The sequence below is a fragment of the Enhydra lutris genome, unplaced genomic scaffold (assembly GCF_002288905.1).
Source record: "Enhydra lutris kenyoni isolate GAN:26980312 unplaced genomic scaffold, ASM228890v2 scaffoldscaffold8, whole genome shotgun sequence".
NCBI lineage: Eukaryota > Metazoa > Chordata > Mammalia > Carnivora > Mustelidae > Enhydra > Enhydra lutris.
Genome location: NW_019154092.1, coordinates 29824270 through 29842234, shown reverse-complemented (window position 1 = coordinate 29842234; position 17965 = coordinate 29824270). Strand labels below are relative to the sequence as shown.

At 39.9% G+C, this 17965-nt stretch overlaps 1 protein-coding gene across 1 annotated transcript in view; it reads right to left on the bottom strand.

Annotated features, from left to right (window-relative positions):
- The window catches only part of LOC111142596 (polypeptide N-acetylgalactosaminyltransferase 1), a 77270-nt gene extending 59907 nt beyond the window's left edge, over positions 1-17363 (bottom strand). The window contains exons 1-2 of the mRNA XM_022495893.1: positions 17310-17363; positions 5360-5602 (exon numbers count right to left, since the gene is read on the bottom strand). Of these exons, the coding sequence (XP_022351601.1) occupies positions 5360-5498 (139 nt within the window). The 5' untranslated portion in view covers positions 5499-5602; positions 17310-17363. The remainder of the gene's footprint in view (positions 1-5359; positions 5603-17309) is intronic.
- Positions 17364-17965: the final 602 nt, after the last annotated feature.

The window sequence follows — 17965 nt, the reverse complement described above, 5'->3', positions numbered from 1 at the left end:
GGCTCGGGTCATAATCCCAGAGTCCTGGTATCAGCAGGGAGCCTGCTTCCCTTCCTCTCTCTCTGCCTGCTTCTATGCCTGCTTGTGATTTCTGTCTGTCAAATAAATAAATAAAATCTTTAAAAAAAAAATTTTTTTTTAATTTCTGTTTTTCTCATGTAAATAGAATAAAAAAGTATAAAGTTATAATACCCTTTGGGGGAAAAAATACTAATAAAAGGCTAAAATCATTTCTCCCAAATGATTTTATCTTCTTACAAAATTATCATTCTTACTGTTTTTAGGCATTATATTTTACCTATCCCAAAATGTTTTTCCACATTTTAATAATCTCCGAAAATGGGATGTGGCTTAAATGTTAACTGGAATGTTTCTGCTTTCTTAGTATAAGTATTCTATAAACAAAAATATGTAAGATGGTGATGAAATACAGCAAATTACCTGATTTTTTTAACGTCAAAATTATAGGAGTACCTAGGTGGCTCAGTGGATTAAGTGTCCGACTCTGATTTCAACTTAGGTCATGATCTCAGAATCATGAGTTCAAGCTTGGCATCAGGCTCCGTGCTGAGTGTGAAGTCTGCTTAAGATTCTCCCTCTCCCTCTGACCCTTCCACCCCCTCCTTGTGCACGTGTGCTCTCTCTTCCTCTCTCAAAAAAAAGTAAATCAAAAGTATATAGTAAAATTCACTGATTAACTCTCTGCTACCTCAAATCCTTGTCAGTTTCAACTTTCATTCCAAAGTTATGTTCAATTTATTTGTAATGTGTTCAGTATATAAACCTTTACACGTGCAAAAAACCTTGTAAGTTTCTGAAAGCCTTTACTAATAATATTCTTTTAAGTTTTTAACCACCAAAAGGCTTCCTGATGTTTGAAGTTGAAATAATCCTAGCATACACACATGAAAACTTGAATTATCAACATATTAATGATTGGAAAATTGAGTATAGTGCTGGCATAAAAGTTCAATTCCTACTAGAAACTGCATCTGTAAAAACACTGAATATTTTATACAACATCCAAATCCATAAATTGAATGAACGAGTTAATTAGGAAGTCAGGAGGGCAACAAAAATATTCCCAGGACACAACCCACACTAACCCCAGTTTTTCAAGAGGATCCTGTCTAATTCTCTAGCAAGAGAAGAGTACTGCTATTCTCAAATAGCCTGGGGTATAAAATGCCAAGTATAAAAGTATGAGACAGAACTGCTCAGGAAAAAAACCAAATCAAAACCAACCTTTCTGTAATCACAAAGACTGGCCCACTATTACGTGAAGTAGGCAAGTAACAAGTAAATCCTAGAAAAGAGATTATCATTGACAATCTTTTAAGAGATCCAGCATTATGGTAAAGATAATCGATCCATTCCACCTAAAAACAGGACACCTTTATTCACAATATAAAGATCAGAATTGGATAAATTTCACCAAATGGGCACTGTAGAGCAGTTCAAAGAATGTTCAGAATGAGATCTTTGTAATACTGAAACAGTAATTCTGTTCATTATTTTTTATCTTATGCGTTTTTGGTTTTTCAAATGCCGTAAAAACCAAAGATCCTAGAGATCCAAAGATCATGGTACTTTCAAGAGACCTCCACTCTTCCGATCAGCGGGTGCACGTGCTTCTCCACTAAGAAGGTCCATGACCTTGGTGCTCTCAGCTATGTGTCCTTTCCCAGCCGCTTCAGTGCAAGTTCTCAAGGGCACCACTGCAAGCCCTTCCCAGCCTTAAGCTGAGAACGCAGGGACTTCAGGGTGCCAGCACCACCCACGACCTCCCAGCTCCTACTGCACTGAAACTTCACAGGGAGCAGATTATTCAAGCCATTCTTAGCACCACCTGTCCCCCTTCCTCCAATCGTTTTCCCCCTTTCCCTTTAACTCCTTAAGGCTACAAGGAACAAAGTTGCAAATGGATGCTCCACCCGGAACTGCCAGCCTCCCACTCTGTCTCCTTCCACACTGTCTCCTCACCCTCATGTGTATTGCTCAGTCCTTCTCTCTTGAGCTTCCCTCCTTCTCAGTAGTCCCACCAAACACCCAAGATTCCCCCCCCTTTGGCCATTGTAAAGCTGCTTTATCGTCTTTCTCCACAACACACAGGCCCCTTCCACTGGACTTAACTCTGCCCTCCCCCAGAGCCCACTAGCCTCACAAACCTCTTCTGGGAGAACTGGTCCTTCTTTCCCAGGAGGTCCCAATGAGGGCTCAAAGCCTCCTGCTGTTGCTCCCAGACCATTTCTCCTTTAGGTAGTACTTTTATGCTTTGGTATAAAAGTCACTTCTTGTCTTTGATGCTCATGCCACAGTGGCTTTCAGAACTGTATTAACCTTGGCGATTTCTTCAAATGTAACCCTTTTCTTATGGCTCTGATACCACACTGTCTGTCTCATCTGCTAAGAATGTGCTCCTTCAGGTATTGCATTTGTCCCTCGTATTTTATCCCTTGTAGTACATAAAAACATACACACAGAGATGACTTTGCCTCCATTCCTTTAACCAGCGCACTACACCTTTTCTTCTTCGTTTCTTCTTTTTGTTAAGATTTTCTTTTTATGGGGCACCCGGGTAGCTCAGTGGGTTAAAGCCTCTGCCTTCGGCTCAGGTCATGATCTCAGGGTCCTGGGATCGAGTCCTGCATCGGGCTCTCTGCTCAGCAGGGAGCCTGCCTCCCTCTCTCTCTCTCTCTGCCTGCCTCTGCCTACTTGTGATCTCTGTCAAATAAATAAAGAAAATATTTAAAACATTTTTTTTTCTTTTTAAGTAACCCCTTTACCCAATGTGGGGCTCAAACTCACAACCATGAGATCAAGAGTTTCATGCTCCACTGACTGAACCAGCCAGGTACCCCATGCAGACCCCCTTTTCCTCTGTGTGGAAGCTTCCTGAAAGAAGAGGCTACACTGTATCTCTGCTCCTTCATGGGTACATCAAATCCCCTGGCACTGAAATGGCACCTGCCAGGGTCAAAAGAAACCCCATTACCAAATATAAAGAAGCACCTTATCTTCATCTCAGGTAAAATCTCTGACAAACACAACTCCTGGATTTTCATGACCACCCTCCCTCTGGTGTCTCCTTCCACCTCTGACTTCCTGAGAAGCCTCTCTTCCTTTACTGACCTCCATGACGCTCTCCAACCCTGGGTCTGTCTCTTCTAAGCCTACACATGCTCCCGGCGCAGTGTTCTGCACAGACAAGGCTTACACTGCCACCTACATTCTGCACCTTGAACAACTGTCTTCTGTAGAACATTCCTACCAGCACCTCCTAGTCAAATACTCCCAAGCCAGCTCATCCTGCCACCCCCATCAAAGCTGCTCTACCTCTGGGGGCCTGCTTCCTGTCAACTCACCAAGCAGGGAAACCTGAGAGAGATCTTAAACTCTTCTTTTATTACTACCTACATTCAGTGGCTCCCCATGTTATATAAATTCCACCTTTTATATACTTTTCATATATATTGTTTTCCTTTCTATTTCAGTATCACTTCAGTGTAGGCCTTAAGAACTTCTCTTAAACTGTCACAACAGCCTCGCAGCTAGTCTCCTCTAGTACATCAGCCACATGACCACCAAATGCTTTCTCCTCAGTCTGGATGCCATCAGGTTACTTATTCCCGTTTAAAATCCTTCAATGGCATGCCGCTGCCTATAAAGAAATCCAAAACATTCAGCATGCCAGAAAAGACTGTCCGCAGTCTGGCCTCTGCTAACCTCTTAAGCTTCATCTGTGCTCCTTCCTCTTGTTTTCTATCCATCAACTCTGTTCTCTCGCTTGCTTATCTTGCGAATGCTTCTTTCCCTTGCTTATTCATCAAACCTAACAAACACCTGCTCACCCTGACACCACTCAACACGAGCATTATTTCCTTACTGCACCCTCTCAGACACACGTTCCTCCCGTTCTGCTCTTACACACATCTCTGGAATGTTATTTATTCTATCAGTATTTTACTATTATTCTTTCTCTCCTATGGCTATGAGTTCCCCAAAGGGAGGAATTTTGTCTTTTTGTTGTTGTTGTTGCTGAGCTGTGTATCACTAGCTCCTAATACACTGCCTAGCACATATCAGCGTTTAAAAACATTCACCAGTGCTAGCCCAGTACTAGCCAATGAGCCTATGAGCCTAATTTTAGGCAAATTTCCCAAGAAGAAATAAACAGGACTGGTTAAATAATCTCATCTATAAAAATTACAGTAAGTAGGCATAATCAATACAAATAAATATTTTTAGATTATAAACTTTAGAGGACCAGGTGGTCTCATAAAAATAATGAAAAATTTAAATATCACAGACTCAAAGCTTACATTAGAACAGTAGTCATTCACATATAATTCCTAAAAATATCAGAATCACTACACAGCCATATTTTCTATAACTAATCATAGAGAGTTCAGAGCTCAGAACAGCTGAATCATTGCCTCATTTTCATTACGTTAAAAAAAAATTAAAAGCAGGGGCGCCTGGGTGGCTCAGTCGGTTGAGCTTCCAACTCTTGATTTCGGCTCAGGTCATGATCTCAGGGTTATGAGATCCAGCCCTAATACAGGCTCCACACTCAGCAGGGAGTCTGCTTCCCCTCTCCCCCTCCCTTGGCCCCCTCAGCCTGTGCGCATGTGCTCTCTCTCAAATGAATAAATCTTTTAAAAAATAAAAATAATTTAAAAATGAAAAGCAACATTTGTTTGTTGGTTTGAACACAAGGGGTTCAAAACTGAATTTTCCCTGTGTCCACTGCCAAAAATGTTAGTACTTCCAACCCAGGTCCTTCGTATTTGTGTTTCCTTTCTTTTCCACACCAACTATTGCAGTCTCACTCTCAACCTCTATCATTCGGCCTCATCTTTACGAAAGCCCTCCCTAAAAGTGCTATCTACAGCATTAACAAAAAGAAGTCTCCAGATCACATCCATCCAGAATGATTTCCCTGAAAACGGAGATGAGAAGGCAAGGGAAAAAAGTCTTTTGATACCAGATACTGTAATTTAAACACCCAGCATTTCTGGCATTACACTAATGCCATACAATTTTGTTGGTTCCAACTACTAGTCCTTATTAGTCTAATAATAGTTGATATTAGCTTTCCTACATTTCTTGGTAACACAACTTGCAGAAAATTAACCACGTGTTTAACACTGAACACAAATAATGAATTTATGATACTTTAATATTTTAACCGTTGGAAGAAGTCACTGGAAAACTGGTAATAATATGATCATCATTATTTAGGAAGCCAGGGATTACTATTAATCTAAAAAGATTAAAATTTTATAGTACCCAAATTGGTGAACAAACCAGTAATACACTTATTAAAACAGATGTATTATTATAAAATATCACTAACCGTCCCCAGCAGGAAGTCCTCGCTCCTTTTTTTCATCACATTTGTTGCATTCACTGAAGTAAAGCAGCAGGAACATATCCAAGAGTACCCAAATCAAGGAGGTGGCTAGGACCACCTTGCAATATGCAAATTTTCTCATGGCACTTAAGTCAAATGCAAAATTTTAAAATATATATATATATAAATATACAAAGGTCATGAAAATTATTCCAATCCAGTTTCATCAGAAATCACGTTCATAACCTATAGAGACAAAAAGAAAAAAAGATTAACTTAAAAATAACTATAATGAACTATAAGACTAAGACTAACATGTATACGAAATTTTGGTATTCAGAATAAGTTTAAAAATCAGACTTAAAAAATACTTATAAAATACAGAAAAATTAGTAGTATCAAGAACATACTAATAACTCCTACAAATAAACACTGACTCATCACTAGATATTCAGAAACACTGAGGGAAAGTGTAATGGAGAAGAAAAGAGGATCATATGATCTGAGACCTAGTCCTGGCTCTGACAGTAATTTTACAGATATCCCTGATCTTTAGTTTCTATTCCCCTACCCCTACCCCTACCCCACAACCTGTGAAAATAACATGAGAAAATGACTGGAGAAACTGTCGCCAAATTTGGAAAGTCATTTGGGATAGTGTGACTAGTAACATTTCTGCTACATGAGGAGGTCATCTCGGGGAGCTCTGGAGGAGACTGAGGGACTTCAGAGAGGCCAGGAGTCACTGTGATGAACAGCAGACACGGAAGCTCAAAGGCCTATCTCACTGCTGAGCCGGAAGGAGACAAGCCAAGTGCACTCAGATGAAGGAGATGGAGGAAACCCACACTTTGCACATATGCCTCACAGTGAACGCCAAATGAGCAGATGTTTTCAAGGACTGGGCTGATGGGCAACATAGTGGCTTCTCAAAGAGCACCTTAATGTTCCATGGTGGGCAGCAGAGGTATTTACCTGAACAATTCAGGCCAGGCCAGAGAGTTTATCTATGAAAAACATATAATAGTTCTTGCCTACTTCACGAGATTGCTAGACAGCAACCTGAAAAGCACCCCCCAAAAATCCTAAGGGATACTTAAAAAGTATTATCTGTGCTCTTTTCTCTCTGGGACTTGTGCTCTCTTGCCTATATTCCTTCCTTCATCAAACCAACATTTCCTGACTGCACAGTGAACAAGGGATCCATGTTACTGTCACATTCTTGCCTCAAAATCATACCTACTCAATATTTGATATCGAGTCATGTGCAGTGAGCAACTACTGAAAACTACAGTAACCATGATGAGGGGAGAACCAAAAACACTGTAGTGCACAGCCTCATTAAACAACAGTTCTCTCCAGAAGAGCTAGATGGATATAAATTTATCTTCTGTGCTATTTTACACGAAAGGCTAGCTCTTTTGGTCACTGGCAAAGTAAACAATGGTACTGATGATACAGTATATGAAAATCAAAAGTAACTTCATGTTCTCGAAAATCTGATTTTTTTTTTTAATGCTTACAGCCCAGATTACTTCAATGCAAATCTCTATTATTTTGCATCCATTCCTATTTAATTTTTCCAAGGCAGTACAGTTCGATTCAAAGAGCACCCTTAGCTCCTAGGATCACTAACTCTGCAGCATATGACCCAACAGAGGTAGGAGAGATGGGACATTTCAATAGACCTATTCACTTAATTTGTAGCTGGAACTTCTGCCAGAAAACCTAAAAAGACTTAAAAACATGATAATCATTCTCTAACATAGTAAGGAGAGGCTAAATTAGTTTATTTACTAGTTATATATTTTGTTTACTCTATTTCTCAATCAGAACCAGAATCAAACATATTCATGCACTTATTAATTTGTTCAATGCACACAAACTCAGTAAAAACACGGACTGTGTCAAATGCATGGAATACAAAAATGAACAGAATGCACACCCCTTGCCCTTATGAAATTTAGAGCTGGCTCCAGGAAAGCAGGGATTAGGCAAACAGCCACACATACATAAAATTTCACTGGTGATCATTGTTTTGAAGGGAGGTACACAGCAATATAAACATCTGTATTACAAAGATTGGACTTTGTCAGGAAGGCTTCCCTGAGGAAGACAGGATTTGAGGGGAAAATAAGCATTGGGGGCAGTGAGTAGCAAAGGCTCTGTGGCAGGAAGGAGCCCAGCACTGAGAGGTCAGGGGATCAAAGACAAAAGAAGAGGAAACTGCGATGTGAGATAAAGCTGGAGCTGGATAAGAGTGGCCAGACTCAAGAGGTACTCAGGGACAAACTCAACGGGATTTAAGGACAAATTAGATGGGGCGAAAGAGGAGGAAATCCTGGCTTGTACCAATGGATGCAGAGTGGTGCCAGTCATAGAAACAGGAACCAAAGAACGAGGGCAGATCTTTGGAAGGGAGGAAGATGCAAGATGGGAAGAAACTTGTCTGACTTTGGACATGTTGAGTATCAGATAACCCTGATACCTTCAAGAAGAGATATTAACCGCAGCTAAGGATACAAAAGTTTGGGGCCCAAAGGAACAGTCTAAGGTAAAGGTATAAGGACAGAAGCCCTTGCTCCTATGCAACATCGCTGGGGCAGACAGACTTTAAAAAAATCAATATACAAAACAAATTTTTTGGAGTTTAATTTCCCTCCTAGCATGGGGCTGGACTTGGTGATATGCTTCTAGTCAACAGAATATGGTAGAAGTAATGGTGAGAGATTTCAAGCCTGGTCATAAAACACACATCCTCAGCTTTCTCTCAGCTCACACTCTGGGGAAAGCCAGCACAATGTCAGAAGGACACTTAAGTACTACTACTTAAGTACTACTACTACTAAGAAGCTCCTGCATTCCTGACCCAAGCAAATACAAGATAAAAAATGTCTATTGTCTGCAGCCATTACCTTTGGAGATAATTCATCAATATAGGATTTCAACAACAAAAAAGGCCTAAAAAGAGAATTTTTTAATCTACAGTAAAGATATTTAATGACACGACTTGTCGACTTGTCTTGCACTTCTGTAACATGAAATGACTTATGCAACCTTACTTTAATTTCACATCGTACTAGAGTCTAAGCAGTAAGTCAAGAAAAGGAATAAGGATGAGGGAGAGAAAAAGAGACAAAATTATTTGCAGATGACATGATTTCTATCAGAAACTCAAAAGATATCAATAGATAAATCATTACAGCTAATTCATGACCTCATCAAGGTTGCTGAATACAAGGGGTGCCTGGGTGGCTCAGCTGGGTGGGCATCTGCCTTTGGCTCAGGTCATGATCTCAGGGTCCCGGGATAGGGCTCTCTGCTGAGTTGGGAGTCTGCTTCTCCCTCTCACATTCCCTCTGTGCTCTCTCTCAAATAAATAAATAAAATCTTTAAAAAAAAAAAAAAAAAAAGGTTGCTAAATACAAGATGAACATATAACAATCATGTCCTGTATAGTAATAGTAACTACTTCAAATATATAAAAGAAAACAAATCATATTCAAAATAGCTATAAAAACCCTAAGATATTTGGGGATAAACTTGAACAAAATAGGGGCTCCTGGTGGCTCAGTTAAATGTCTGCCTTCAGCTTGGGTCATGATCCCAGGGTCCTGGGACAGAGGCCACAGAGGGCTCCCTGCTCAGCGGGGAGCCTGCTTCTCCTTCTCCCTCTCTCAAATAAATAAATCTCAAAACAAAACAAAACAAAAAAAACCACCCCCCCAAAAAAAACAAAACCTTTAACAAAATACGTCCAAGACACAGAAAAAGTTGTAGAGCTTTACTGAGGGGTATAAGAGAACTTTTAAGAGAACTTATAAGGGGTATAAGAGAACTAATGGCTAGTTATACTATGTTCAGGAGAAAAAAAAGTAATAGCCTCTTTCCAAAATTATTCTATAAATTTAATACAATTCTAATCAAAACAGAAACGAAGCTTTTCGGGACTGGATTTATAATAAAGCCGAAGAATCTAAAACCATGTGGTTCTCTAAAACAAACCCATACATGTACAGAAAACTGGTACTACCACAGATGAGAGTAGAAAACTGATAGAGGGACAAATGGCTTTCTATATGATACGAAATAAACTTAGATCCTACCTTATACCAGTAACAAAGATAATAACGAGGCCAAAGTTGTCAAAACAAAGTCACAGGTATTCTGGCCTTTTACTCACTGGCTGAGGTAAGTATGGCTCTAGTGCTTTAGCTTATAATTTTATAGTTTCCACTTCCAGTGAAGTGTTTAAGGCCAACATTTCTCCCACTGTCTTTGAGTTGTCAAGTGATTACTTACTAAAATTTGGCAATGAGAAGACTCATTCACCAGCCAAAAACATGAACCAATTTTTAGGTATCAGCATACTCTCATTCTATTTAACAAAAAATTAGTTAAGAACTAGTCTAAAAATTCTGTACAAACTAATGTTCACATGCCATATAAATTTAGATAGTCTCTTTCTCTAATTGTTTCCCAGGTGCTACTCCAAGTTTAGAGGTTGGGGAAACATGTTTATCATTTGGGGTATTCGTGGTATAGACTCCTATAAAATTTACCAGTATCTTGAATGGAATGTCAATTTCCAAGGTGATAAACTGACTTAACGTCTAGCAATACCTTTAAAAATTAACATTTTTCCTAATTATAAAGCAATACATGCTCAATTATAAAGTAATACATGCTCAATGCAAAGGATTTGGCAAACAAAAAGTAAAAGAAAAGATAGAAAACCCCCTGTAAACACTCATCCCAATTGAACACTACCACCAATTGGTTAAGTGTCCTCCCAGTCTTTGGAATACAGGAGATATGTCTTAAAGCAACTTTGTAATGTCTAGTTTGACTCAAACATTTAATGTCTTAAATGTCCTTATCAGGGAGAAAAGAAAGGAATGGCTGTGACTTTAAAGGGGTAGCAAAAGAGATATTTGTGGTGATACTGTATTTTGATTTTTTTTTTAAGATTTTATTTATTTATTTGACAGAGATCATAAGCGGGCAGAGATGCAGGCAGAGAGAGGCAGGAGGAAGCCAGCTCCCCGCTGACCAGAGAGCCCGAAGTGGGGCTTGATCCCAGGACCCCGGGACCACGACCCAAGCCAAAAGCAGAGCTTTAACCCACTGAGCCACCCAGGTGCCCCTTGATTTTTCTTTTAAGTTATAGGTTCAACAGACATTCCTAACCCCTATTCCACCTCAACTACTGGATATCACGTTATAGGCAACATCAGATGTCTTAAGGGTCATTTCAAACTAGCCTTGATATTTACAAAGCTATGTCAAGGGGCATCTGGGTGTCTCAGTGGGTTAAAACCTCTGCCTTCAGCTCGGGCCATGATCTCAGGGTCCTGGGATCAAGCCCCACGTTGGGCTCTCTGCTCAGTGGGGAGCCTGCTTCCCTCACTCTCTCTCTGCCTACCTCTCTGCCTACTGTGATCTCTGTCAAATAAATAAAATCTTAAAAAAAAAAAAAAAAGCTATGTCAAATGCCATGTATTAATGTACCCGTAAAAAATAGACATAAAATAGATATAAACCAAGGGAGCTTTCTGGTTCATGATGCTGACTCTTGCTCTTACCCTCCCCCAAAGGTTTCTTCTGGTAACAGACCCAGCTCCCTGGTCAGAAGATAGTCAAGTGACATGGCCAGGCCAACCACAGGACCTCACCCCTTGGCTTTTCAAGTCACAGAGCTGGAGGCTATGCAAGCAGCTCTGCGGTCAACCACACTGCCCAACACCAGGAGAAAGGCCACCTTCAAGTTCAAGAGAATGAGCCCACGGAGAGGCATACAGAACAAGAGGCAGAGAGTCCGGATGGCGACCAAGTCCCTGATGCTTCCTTCGCTTATTTGTGGAGCATAAGAAATAACACAGAGGACATGGGGAGATGGAGAGGAGAAGGGAGTTGGGGAAAATTGGAGGGAGAGGTGAACCATGAGAGACTGTGGACTCTGAAAAACAATCTGAAGGTTTTGGAGGGGCAGGGGGTGGGAGGTTGGGTAAGCCTGGTGGTGGGTATTATGGAGGGCACATATTGCATGGAGCACTGGTTTTGGTGCATAAACAATGAATTCTGGAACACTGAAAAGAAATTTAAAAAATAAATAAACATTTAAAAAGAAAAGAAATCGGTTCCTAACACAACCAGAACACCTGGGATGTGGAGAGGTGGGGAGGAAAGAGGAGGAGACCAACAGGTGAAACCAAGCAGGTTCTAGTCAACTGATGAGGTTCCCTTTTACTAGTTATAAACAACTATACATCATGAGGCAAACTATACTATTTGAATAGATAATTTTTAATACTCCAAATCACAGAAATACATCAAATATCGAAAGTATGTAGGAGGAACATCACTGAAATAAAGGATCGTAACACATGTATCATGTATCCACCACCCAGTTTAAGAATAAGAAAACAATCTTCAAAGTTCCCTCTCCAATACCATCCCTTTCCCAGCTCCTCAAACGCAACTTCTATTCCAAACTTACCATTCTTTCTTTTCCTGACAGTTTTACCTCACTGGTAGCCTTAGCAATGCCTTCTTTACATGTGTCTGTTCCTGAATTGCTCATAAATGGAAAAATCTGTCTTCCTTTTTTCTTTTTTTTAATACCAAGTTCCCGAGAGCCATCGTATGTTGCTTGCAGTTACAATCAATTTGTGTTTACTACTCAGTAGTATTCCACTGGCTTAGCATACCACAGTTTATCCACTTTATGCTTAATAGACATGTGGTTCTTTCTAGGTTTCTATAGTTACAAACAGTACTGTTAGGAACATTCCTAAACATGTTTCCTGGCACACATGTGCAGGAGTAAGGGGTGCAGGGCAAGGGTGGTAAACTTCTGCAAAGGACAAGATGGTAAATATTTTAGGCTTTGCAAGACAGATCTACAGTGTAAGCATTCAACTCTGGTACTACACCACAAAAGCAGACATAAACAACATAAACATGTAAGTGTGACAGTATTCCAACTGAACTTTATTTATGGACAGTGAAATCTGAATTTCATGTAATTTCCACATTATAAATTACATAATTTTGTTTCACTTCACAATTTTAAAATGTAAAAATCTTTTTTAACACATGAGTTGTCACACCAACCCCTGACCTAGAGAACACACATAAAGGTATTAGGTCATAGGGAATGCAGATTTTCAGTAAGACTAAACATGACCAATTTGTTTTCCCAGGTGGTTGATGCAAAACAGTAAGCAAACCGAGAGCTCTGGGTGTGCTCCCTGGCAACACTTACTGATGTCAGACTTTCTTATTTTCTGACAATCTGGAGTATGTAGTTGGTATCTTAATGTAGTTTTAATTTGCACTTCCCCACTGTCTCTGACATTACTGGTCATTCCATTTCTGCTTCTCTAATATGCCTATGAAGTCTAGGCCACTATTCTATTCAGTGGGTTGTTCTTTTTCCTATAAGTTTCTAAAGACCTTTGTGCAGTCTGGATTCTAATCTTACTTTGGCTACATGCACTGCAAGAATCTTTTCCCAGCTTATAGATTGTCTTCTTAATAAGAGGTGGCTTTTGTGGTTTACATTTTCTATGTCTTAAGAAATTCTTTTCTATTTAGATATCATTAAAAATAAAGTTCTAATGTCTACAAATTTTTAAGTTTTACCTTTCAGGTTTAAATAGAGATTCAACATCGCTTTCTTCCATGTGGCTAACGAAATGTCCTGCCATACTGTGTGGAAAGTTCATCCTCTTACTAAAGGTGTACATGCAATGCAAACTTTGTCATAAACCAGATTGCCAGGGTTCTAAGTTCTGTTCCACCGAACCATCTACCTTATACCACATTGCTGTCTTACTTACAGCTTTATAGCAATTCTTGATATACACTAAAGAAGTCTTCGCACCTTGCACTACTTCTTGAGGAGGGCCTTGGCTACTATTGACCAACTGGCCTTCCTTAGCTATAACAACCATAATTCCTAAAAACGATATTCCACCTACTGAAAAAAGAAAATCTAGTAGTTAAAAGTTTACATGTCTATGATAGAATAATCCTACTGTTAGGATTAAATTAAATTTTAAAAATGATACAAGTCATAGAGAAGAAGTTGGTAATGAGGAGTTCAACTCAAGAGCCATTCAAAAGAAGAATTCCAGGGGCAGCTGGGTGGCGCAGTCAGTTCAGCATCCACCTCTTGGTTTCAGCTCACATCATCACCTCAGGGTCCTGAGACTGAGCCCCAAGTGGAGCTCTGTGCTCACCAGGGAGTCTGCTTGTCCTTTACCCTCAACCCGACTTGTGCTTGGGCTCTCTCTCTCCCTCCCTCTCTAAAACATATTTTTTAAATGCTTAAAAAGATAAAAGAAAAATTCTGAAAATATCTTACAAAATGATGTCATTATTAAAACTTACAGCACCTAACTTTTATGTCTACTATACTGTTGTTCCTTTAAAAAAGAAAGGGGGGTTCAGTATTTTAGAGTCACAGTTCATCCCATGCTCTCAGGGTATTTACTGAGTCTTCGCCAATTACATTCTTTTTTTTTTTTTTTAAAGATTTTATTTATTTGACAGAGAGCAATTAAACACGAACCTAAGAGATGCACCATTCGAGAGAGGAGGAGGAAGCAGGCTCCCTGCCTAGCAGAGAGCCCGATGTGGGACTCGATCCCAGAACCCTGAGATCAGGACCTGAGCTGAAGGCAGAGGCTTAACCCACTGAGCCACCCAGGCAGCCCCGCCAATTACATTCTTGATACCAGGTCAGGTACCTAGGTGGTACATGCCTGAAGGCAATGATCCACACAATGGAAGCCCTTATCACACAGTTAAACACGAACCTAAGAGATGCACCATTCACATTACAAAAGAGAAACATCAACTCAGGAAGCCTGGCAGGAAAAAGACATACAGATAGGGAAGTTTCTAACTAGTTTTTATCAGAAGGCAGTAAGATATTAAACTTTTCTGCAACAAGGTTCATTCTTTCTTTCTTTTTTTTTTTTTTAAGATTTTATTTATTTATTTTTTTTTTTTGACTGAGAGAGCAAGCAGGGGGAGCAGCAGGCGAGGGAGAGAGAGAAGCAGGCTCCTAACTGAGCAGGCAGCCCAGTGCAGGGCTCCGTGCAGGGCTCCATCCAGGACCCAGGGAAGGCAGACAGACGCTTAACCAACTGAGCCACCCAGGTGCCCCATCCTATTTTGTTCTAAAGAACACTGCACTGCAGGATCCACACCTGTGGGATCTTACTGAAGAAACTCCATGGTCAAGTAAGTTAGAGAAATGTTACAGTCTCTCTATGCCCTGGGAGATCCACACTGCACGTTATTGCCCTAAAGGTTCTGTGAAGTTTGGCAATAAAGAAACATATCTAACTCTGTTAACTCAGAGAACTTAACATTTTCAAGGACAGAGCTTTCTCCATCTACTTTGTCTTTTTCACACAATACAGATTTCAAATAGCAATAGATAAATAAAGATTGGTTTCAAATCCTGGAATCAGCCAATTTTTAAACTATGAGTTATTCTTTTTCTGAAAAACTGGTATTTCTGTGCATCTGCAAATTCCATAAAAAATCCTATTGTGTTCACAGGAAGATCTTCATAAAGTGAAGGTTAATTTTGTAATATTTTAATTTAACTGTTTACACTTCACATTTCTGCACTATTCTTTAACATAACATATACAACCCACATAGTTGTGGACAAAAATGGTAAATCCAGAAGTCACCATTATATAAATTCCCAAAAGAAAAGAATCTAAAAGAAGTGAAAAGAATTCTAAGAGAAGTGAAATTTAGCAACTATATTTACTATTTTTTTTTCTAAGTTTAGAATATCAGATTCAGAAAAAATGTATCAGCATTAAATGTTACATTTAACAATACAATAGGACGCTGCAGGGAGAGAGTTAACACTGCAGGTCTGTTTTACTCAGGCTTTCCTAATCTCTGGGGGATGCCTGGAGCCATGGTAATGACCCCCGTCCAAACTCTGAAAACTAAACTCCTGGAATGTTCACAGTCCCTGGCTAAGGATGTCAGAGGCAGCAGGTCAGGATATATCAGACTGTCAGCATTGTTTAAAGTAGGCATCAAGATTTATGATGTGCACCTGGTGTCTGGTCAGGGTCCTAAGTTTTAGCCACCAGGGCTGGCCACAGAAAAATACGTCCATGTGAGCCTCACAGAGGAAAGACATCAACATTTGTGTCTTATCTTCCTAGCATTCACCTGCATGTAGCTTCTTCCTGCTGGTTCCTGTACTGCATCTTTTGCTGTAATAAACCTTAGCCAGGAGTACAACATTATGTTAAGTTGGGGGAGTCCAGAAGATCAAAACTAATAGGCAGTTATGGTACTGCCATAAAAATAAACACCATTAAAGCATTTGGTTTGCCGTAAGACCTACTTCTAAATGCTACATGATCATAATCACAATCTGCTTAAATGAATAAACCAATGTACAGGGTAAAAGTGAACACAGCAGTCACAAGATTACTATCCCTAGAAAGGGCTTGGTTGCAAGGTGGGCCCTTGACTGGCATCTGGTAACTTAAATGATACACAATTCCCTACAGTGATATAAAACTCACCTCAAATGGTAAGTGTACCTAACTGTGCCTAACCCATTTGTCAAACAATATAGTTTGTGTAAACCACATGACTGCCTTCTGGGAGACTAAAATTTTGGTACATGCTAGGCCACAATGACCAGCCCCAATGAAAACACTGGCACTGAGTTTAGTGAGTTTCCCCAGCCTGTAACACTTCACATGTTATTGTCACAATTCATTGCTAGAGCACATCCAGTGTGACTCCCCTGGGAGAGGTTCTTGGAAGCTTGTGCCTATTGTCCTCCAGACTTCACCCTATGCACTTTTCCCTTTGTCAAAACTACTTTGTATCCTTTCACTCTAAGAAGTCTTAGTTGTTCTTATGACTACATGCTGAATCCTGTGAGTCCTCCTAGCCAATCACTAAACCTGGGGGTAGCTGTGGGAACCCCAAACACAATCAGCATATTAAAAGAGAAGTGAGTATCTATTAGTCCAAATGCTGATATTCAAATCTGGGTTCAAGTTTCAATTCCAACACTTACTAGCTAAGCAATCCTAGAAATGTTACTCTTTATTTGCATATATTCAGGGCTCTTCATTACTTTGAGAAAAACATGCCCACCTTATAGTCCCATTTCATTAAATTAAATGAGGTAATGTACACCACTTAGATATCAGCACACACTCAGTAAATATTAAATAGTATTTCTAGAGGTACTTTCTTAGATGAAACCAAAAACCAGGAACTTTTATACTTGTACTGATGCAATGATTATTCAAATGGTCATGCAGAGTACTACAAAAAGAAACTCAGAGGTAAACTTTAACTGAATCTTTAACACTGATTCTATGAGTGTGATTCCCAGTCCACATGACAGGATTCTTGGGTGAGCTCAAGCACGTTAAACCCCATATAAAAATTTTTTATTCCTAGACTGATATTCATCTAGTCTTCAAACTGACCTCCCTGAGGAAATATGAATGCACTAATTAATTAGTACTGGGATCGTGCCTGATGGTTACATTTCTCAAATAATTGAATTTGCATTTTATTTTATTTTTTTTTTTTTTTTAAGATTTTATTTATTTATTTGACAGAGAGATCACAAGCAGGCAGAGAGGCAGGCAGAGAGAGAGGAGGAAGCAGGCTCCCCTAGAGAGCAGAGAGCCCGATGCGGGGCTCGATCCCAGGACTCTGAGATCATGACCTGAGCCGAAGGCAGCGGCTTAACCCACTGAGCCACCCAGGCGCCCCTGAATTTGCATTTTAATACAAGCCATTCACTTACGTATAGATGAGGCAAAAAGTCCCATCAACACAACTATGAAACCTCCACAGCTGTAAGAGCAAGCCCCAAGGCAAAGAGAAGTGCAACCCTGAAGTCATTCACACCCAGCTATCAACTTACCCCAAAGTGGTTTTTCAAATGAATTCATATCCCAAATCCACATGTCCCACATTTCCTGTTGAAAAATAAATTTCCTAAAATCAGATTATTACAGAATAACTCTATCCTCCCCCCCTTATTACTTCAGCCAACCTATCCCACTGGACTTTAAGTCAGCCATACCTGAGGGCAAAACTCATGTCTTATTTAGCCAGATCTCTAATGCTGAACACGGGCACATAACAGGTGTTTCCCCAAAGCTTGCGCATAATAGGTGTTCAGTTAATGTCTAATACATGAATAAAATATTACTGAGATCCAACAGCAAGCTCAGTGGAAAAAAACTATTGTTCTTCCTCTTAGAAATCTATCAGGATATTCACTTTCCAGGTGGGAAGGCCAAAGACACAGAGATAGCACCTGCAGCAGGAACTATTTATTCCTTTGTTTTTGTTTTTTTGTTTTGTTTTGTTTTGTTTTAAGATTTTACCTATTTATTTGATAGAGAGAGCACAAGTGGGGAGGAGGAATGAGAAGTAGACTGCCTGCTAAGCAGGGAACCTGATGCAGGGCTCCATCCCAGGACCCTGGGATACTGACTTGAGCCAAAGGCAGCCACGTAACGACTGAGCCCATGCAGGCGTCCCAGTACTGCTTATGCCTTACCCCCCTCCACA